General features: G+C 37.4%; 1 protein-coding gene across 1 annotated transcript; it reads left to right on the forward strand.

The window, feature by feature from the left end:
• Positions 1-3292: 3292 nt before the first annotated feature.
• On the forward strand, positions 3293-4063 carry LOC146160613 (uncharacterized). The gene is made up of 2 exons (XM_083384973.1): positions 3293-3420; positions 3478-4063. The coding sequence occupies exons 1-2, from the start codon at positions 3293-3295 to the stop codon at positions 4061-4063; spliced, it is 714 nt and encodes a 237-aa protein (XP_083241099.1).
• The last annotated feature ends 3072 nt before the right edge of the window (positions 4064-7135 follow it).

The raw sequence follows: 7135 nt of genomic DNA on the forward strand, positions 1-7135 counted from the left end.
TCACAGAACTGACAGCAGTGCAAGTTTTAAGATATTTTGGCGATGGTCGAGAATCCTACCACTTTTTACAGAAACGAAACTAGTGGTCAAAATTAAAATTGTAAGTAAGTAAATTTTTGGAGAATAAATATAATAATACTTGACTCATCTGAACCCAAACTTGCACCCTAACCCAACTAATAGCAATATAAATGCCCGGACGAAAACGTGTTTTAGGATTCTAAACCAGCGACAATGTCTTAATCAATAAAAAAAGAAAAAAAAAGTAAAGTTCAATAAATTGACACTTCAAACGCAAAACAAAGATATTTTACTAAACAACTTAAAACGCAAGGAAGCTTCCCTCCAAATCACGCTTCCTTTTTCAACCATTGTGACTCAATAACCCTCTAGTGGACAAATAATGACATGTATATTAACTTAAGGGGCGAATAAAGTCACAACAAATATCATGAAGATTACAACATTAACGTTGAGGCTAATCGACCATAACTTTTATTTGTCGACAATAACTTTTCAAGTATTTTAAAAATGTTATATAAATCGGTTGAATATTATTATGTTGTACTAAGTCTTTTTATTAAAAACATATGTTTTTACTCTGTTCAAATCACAGTCAAATATATCTTTGCTCTAACTAAAATTCTGCTAGATAGCGATCGCGGTTTGTCAGCAATACTGAAAATGGCGCAAACTTTGTGTTCATACACCGTAACGTTTAATTTTATTCATGTCCTGTATTGGTATTTGGTACTAAAGTTTTGCAAGTTTGCTTAATTTGGTAAACTTCAATTCGATTTTCGGTTGTTTGTATGTTATTTAGCAATGGTAATATAATGGAATTCGATCATCATGATAATATACAAATGGTAGTTGTTCGCGGTTTGTAATATAGGGAAATGATTTGCCCAGCTGAAAAAAATCTGTTTTCTTACACCCTTATTAAAAGTTTATTTGTGTAGCTGTATTTTTAGTCGTCGTTTGATCGATTTTTAACATCTAAAAAGTATTAGTTTATGTTGTAAGTTATCTGAAACCAAGTCTGGTCAGTGTTTAGAAGTTTTATTAAACAAAAAACAACACATTTTAGTGACCAGAGGCACCGGGCTTAAATAAATCAGAAGAACAAGCTTTTAGGTGGAAAAACGCAAAGAAAAAATAGGCCTTTATAATAATAAACTTTCCAGATCCGAAATATTAGTCATAGTTTCGTGTCAGTTTACCGGTATATACCTTTAGGCCAGTCTGAAAAGTATGGCAGATCTTGCGGGTGCACGGCCGAAAAAATCCGGGTGACCGGGTGCAACAAAGGTCAAAAAACTGCATCCGAGTTTCAAATTTCCAGGTGCACTTTATGATTTTCTGTTGCACTCTGTATTGCATATATTGAATTGTAAACGTATGCCGCACAAAACCTTTTTACACATTTGGGGTGCCGTTCAGATTTTTTTTTGGGGTGCACATTTAAAAAGTTGAAACAAAATCGCGGGTACACTTGCCATACTTTCCACAATGGCTTTTAGGGAAATTCCATACAGATTACACACATACACAGAATTGCCAGATTGCACCAATCTAATTGTCAATTTAATAATATTTGACTCACTGAAGTTCAATACGGGAAATCCGAGATTGGAAACTTTAGATCAGGGGTGTTCAAGTGATTTCTGCCATGATCCATCACAGCCAAACCTTACAAAATGATGATCCACTAAATACGAATATAGTAAACATATCGGACACGCTTTCATTTTGTATGGTGCTTTATTTATGTAAACGCGATAACTTTAATAGTTAGCCTAATCTTGTTTAGTGTTTGCGATTTTTTTAGGTATACCGGCATTTCTTTTGAATTTCTTGCAAGTTTTTATTACATTGCCGAAAGTACAAAATGTTAAAAAAAATATCTCCAACATTTTTGAATAAGTTTTCCATTAACAGTAACGAAGCGCTGATCTAGTTCAAAAGACCGCATCAAAACGTCAACAAGCCGGACGTAGAAAGATGATTCGCGCGAAGCGGGAAAATTTTTCGCACTTACGTAGTTAAAATAGTCAAAAAGTATTTGAAATGGACTCGTATCTACACTGCAAAAAATATTGGGTACTTGAAAGGTAGAATTTGAGTATTATATTAAGAAACCCAAATAAATAAACTGTTGCTACCAGGCATGGTAATATAAATCAAAAGCAGCTCCTCTGGTAATTGTAATTGTTAACCAACGTTTCGGCAACCTACCTTCGTCAGGGTGATTGACACTGAACGCTCGTACAATAAATGGATGGGATTTCCTACCCAAATTATTTGGGTAGTTTCTAAAACAAATTTTGGTTCCGTGCTAACCCAAACTTGAATACCCAAAATGTTTGGGAAAAACCTGTTTTAAAATATCAAATAATTTGGGTTTTACATGAATTTAGACACAACCGAAAAAGCTTGGGTTATACGAAAACCCAAAACTATACATTTTAAACTTTTTACGAAAACTACTATTTAGACGACATCTTTTGAAAGCTTAAGTAAAAAACCACACTGCTTAACCGCGGTACACCAAGCAAAGTGTCGTACAGTTAACGCAAAAACTGGTATATAATTACAATACTCTTCCTAAATAATTTCTAGGACATAACCAAGAAAGCTTTGGGTTATAGGAAACCCCAAACTACATTGCACCAGGGACGTGCAGTCAGGGGAGGCAGGTGAGGCACTGCCAACATCTGGCAAAGCAAAAGATATAGCAAGCAAAAGTTAAATCTCTACCGCAAATTTCACGTTTCTATACCTAAAGAGTGCTTTATTTTACTTTTTTCTGTTGCCAGGGCCGGATTTAAACCACGAGAGGCCCTAGGCCAGGGGTGTCCAACTCAACCATTCCGGCGTGCCAATTTTTATCTTATAACTTCTTCCCGTGCCAAAGTTTCGTAACCGAACCAATTATTTTTAATCATAAAAGCGCTTTTTTACCAAAAATAAGAACGTTTATTTAAACTTGAAAAAAAAAACTGTCTAGTAGAAATGCGCATCACTACATCAAAGTGTCTCTCGTTGAGCTGACTTTTGTTTGTTCACACCAATCTATATGATATTATGTTAATGCTAGCCTCCACACAGTATAATGTTACTATATCAAAAGTAAAAGCTTGAGAAGCGCACCGCTCCGAACAAAAATCAGTCAGCAAGGTCTAAAACTTTAATACAAATATGCATTTCGCCTATAAATGGCATCATCAGTTTGTCTGTACAAATAAATAGTAAAAAATTAAAATATTAAAATATATGAAATACATCCAAGATGAACAAAGACAAAGACAATCTGCGTAATAACCCCAACCACTACTGTAAAACAAAAGCAAAAGGAGCATGCGATACGTGTAGCGGCCACAGAAAGCCACTGATAAAAACACGGCCCAGAGGGAAGCGGTATGAGAATCAGTGACGAAGCAAAACATGGGCTACTCCATTCGCTCATCTACTCAGGCTCTCAAACAAAGAAAAGGCGCTTCAACCACGAGTTAAAATAGTATACAAAAGGCCTCATACTCTCGGTAACCTTCTTACTAACTACCGACAACTTGCGCACACATTTGGCAATGCAGTCGGTTTGTCAACGCCGTGCGGCAAATGCGCACTCTGCGGTCACCATGGGGGACACAAAGGGATGGTTGGTGAATCGAGTAAACTTAAGGCTGCAGGTAAGACCATAGAGCTACGGCAAAGCCTTAATTGCAGAAACCACGGAATTTACGTGGCAACGTGCAACATCTGCTCTGCCCAGTACGTCGGTCAAACCAAGAACAGGTTTTCTGTTAGGTGGAACGCACACCGAGCGACCTGGAATACATTTAACTCAGCAACAACAAACGACAACGCAGCGCTGCTTCACCACTACGCAACCTACCATGGCGAGAAGTTAAAGAAACATCCGCATATTGCCGAATGTTTTACGGTCATTTTCGTTGAAGAGCCAGACACCATCAAGCTCGATGAATGTGAGGCTAAATGGCTCAAACTCACCAGAGCCTCAATTAACATTCAAAAAATGATATTACCCCAAATTCGGTAGCCTTTTTATATATAATTTTTATATATATCTTTGCGGATTTGTGTTTTCGTTTTTGCGTTGTGCCGTTCCATTTCGGAATATGAGCCATATCCGTTTTCTTGTCTAACTGTGTGGTTTTAGGTTTGCTTTTGCCTTTCCACCTTTTCTTATCTACCGTGTTTTGCTTCGTCACTGATTTCTCATACCCTTGTGGGCGTTGGCGAGTTACAAGGGGCGTTTTGGGTATTTTTATCATTTTTGGGACGCTGAACGGACATATGGGAGCGTTACATAAAAGTGTTTTTCCGCCAAAAAGTACAAACATCACTGTAAAATGCAACATTAAAGCTTAAATGACAACTTTAGTAATGCGAAATTGTAGTAGTTTCTGGCGTAATAATGGGCTTTCGTTTTTAAGGGTGTTGGTTGTTGTTGCGTTTCACCGTTTCATACGCGGCAAAATGTTTGTATATTTAAAGCAGGGATCGGCGACCTACCCGGGTCGGATCCTTCAATGTAATTTATCCGGCTAGCCGCCTCTTTGACAAACTAGACACTATTCCATTAGAAATACTGTTTGACTACTTTAACTATACGCAAGGGCGAAAAACTTTCGCCAAAAAAAGGATATTTTTTCGTCCGGTTTGCTTACGTTTTGATGCTGTATTTTGAAATAAATAAGCGCTTTTACCGTTGAGCCGCAGAAGACTGCCAAGTGCGTCACGGACAAACGGAAAACGTTTTCAAAAAATTTGGGCATTTGGGCAAAACTTAAAGATATTAACATTCACTGAACTACATTAACTATAAAGGGTATCGCGTTTTCTTTAAGTAGTTGTATTAATTTTACAACATTTACGGTAAGCAGCATTTACAACATTAACGGTAAGCAGCACAATGTCTATTAGTTATTTCATACTGTTTTTTGCAGAGAAGACTACGGTACTTTAACATAGAACAGTGGTTTTTAACCTGGGGATCGCGACCCTTATATTGCGCTATGTTTTTTCTTGGATTAAATAAAGACAAAAATCACAAGCTAAACAGGTATTTACCGTACTGCAAAATAACTATTAACAGTGGTGACAATAACTAGTTATTACATCACAATAACGATTATTATCAAGATAAATATTTGGGTATGAAGGTGACTCGAAAAAATTTGTGCCTCGCCATCTAGGAACCTCACCGCACGTCACTGCATTGCAGACAAACAAACATCCATCCTGCGCAGCCGCGTTTTTAATAAAGCATTAGCACTTAGCAATTACAAGTTTAAAAGCAGTGTCTCATATCTGTTTTTACATAAATTAATTATTTTATTATCTTATACAATCCAAACTAATATTCATATATTGTATTGTTTACAGAAAAAAAAAACTCATGCAAGCATAAATCATCAGATCACAGACCGCTTGCAACCATTCTTGATGATCTACGGGCAATTTGAAAAGCACAAAAAGTACCCTGTTTTCTGTGAAGAGGAATCAACCATGGAAGTAGAGACAATAACTTAATCTATCATTGCTATATTTGCACACTATTATATTCTCAATTATAAGTATTGTCCTCATGTTTTGCGGGCTTTTCAATTTTTCCCAACTTTCTTTATAAAAATTGATTCGCCAACAGTTTACAGTAGTATTAAAGAATTTGCAATGGCTCTATCTATTCAATAAATTTACATAGTGAATAAATCTTTTTATTAGGTTAATACTACTGTACATTTCATTTACTACTTAACAAGTAATATTACATAACCCTTAGTTTAAATTTGTTATGTGGGTTTTCCGATGATTCTATCTTATTAATGTTAATGTATGTTTATATTGACACCAGTGTGTTGTGTATTGCTTACAATTCGTTTGTTGTGTTTGCTTTACTTATTTTCTGTGGTGTTACAATAAACGGTTACATACATAGCTTTGCATGTAATTAAATTGCTGAGTGATGCCAACAAAAATCTGTACCCATTTATAAAACTAGGCAATAACCCCAAAAAAATTATCCGGTTCACCTAACCCAAAGTAGTTTTTGGGTATTAACTACCAAACAACATTTATAATTGAGTTGCCATTAACCCAAAATGCCATTGGGTACACTTAACCCAAAGTAGTTTTTTGGGGTAAAAATTACCCAAACAAATTTGTTGGGTGACCTCACGAACGAACCCAATAATTTTTTAGACAAAAACCCGAATGTATTGGGCACTGGTAACCCACTTCTTGCACACCACCAATCCCTACAAGCCCTATTCAACACATTATCCAAATTTCACGACACGTCTGGCCTCTCACTCAACCCCCTTAAAACCAAAGCCACCTACACCCGTTCCCTTCCCCCACCCCTCCTAAATATCCCCACAATCAATTGGAACCCGCTAGCCATTTTTCCCCTCAACATCCCAATTGGCGACCCAACCCAAACCACCCAAGCATGGAATACCGCATACAAAAAATTTAAAAACAAGGCCGCACAAATAAACACCCGTTTCTTACTTTCAACACAAAATCTATCCTTTCTAAAACCCTGCTTCTACCCCACTTTACCCAACTAGCCCACGTTTATTCTGCCCCCTCACCGAATCAGAAACAAAATAAATGAATAAATGTGCCAATTTATCACCGGCCCCCGCAACCCCACGATACCATTAGACAAGCTCGCGGCCAGTCGCCCACACGGAGGGTACTCAGTTGCCAATATCCCCCTCTATTCTGACCTCTTCCTCATTCGTCAAGTAGGTGCTTATATGCGACATCGCTTGGCTGACACCCCATCAGACACACAAACACAAATCATTGAGTACCAACTTGGCATCCCCTTGGCCCAAAAATATGACCTCAGAAAAAACACACTTCTCCATACCATTTTCCCCTCCCCACACTACAAAAAAATATGGAACATCACCTTAAAATATAACCCGACTCAGACTGAACCCACTTGCCCCAAAATAAAACCACTGTATCTCAGACTCACAACGCCACAACAATACCTCAACCCCACCAACCACAACAGAAACCCCCCCAACTGGCCACTTATACACCACCCCATGCTCCCCTCCTTCCTCAAAACATTCAATTATAAACTGGCATC

Source organism: Ascidiella aspersa, chromosome 3 (genome assembly GCF_963924565.1).
Source record: "Ascidiella aspersa chromosome 3, kaAscAspe10.2, whole genome shotgun sequence".
NCBI classification, from domain to species: Eukaryota; Metazoa; Chordata; class Ascidiacea; order Phlebobranchia; family Ascidiidae; genus Ascidiella; species Ascidiella aspersa.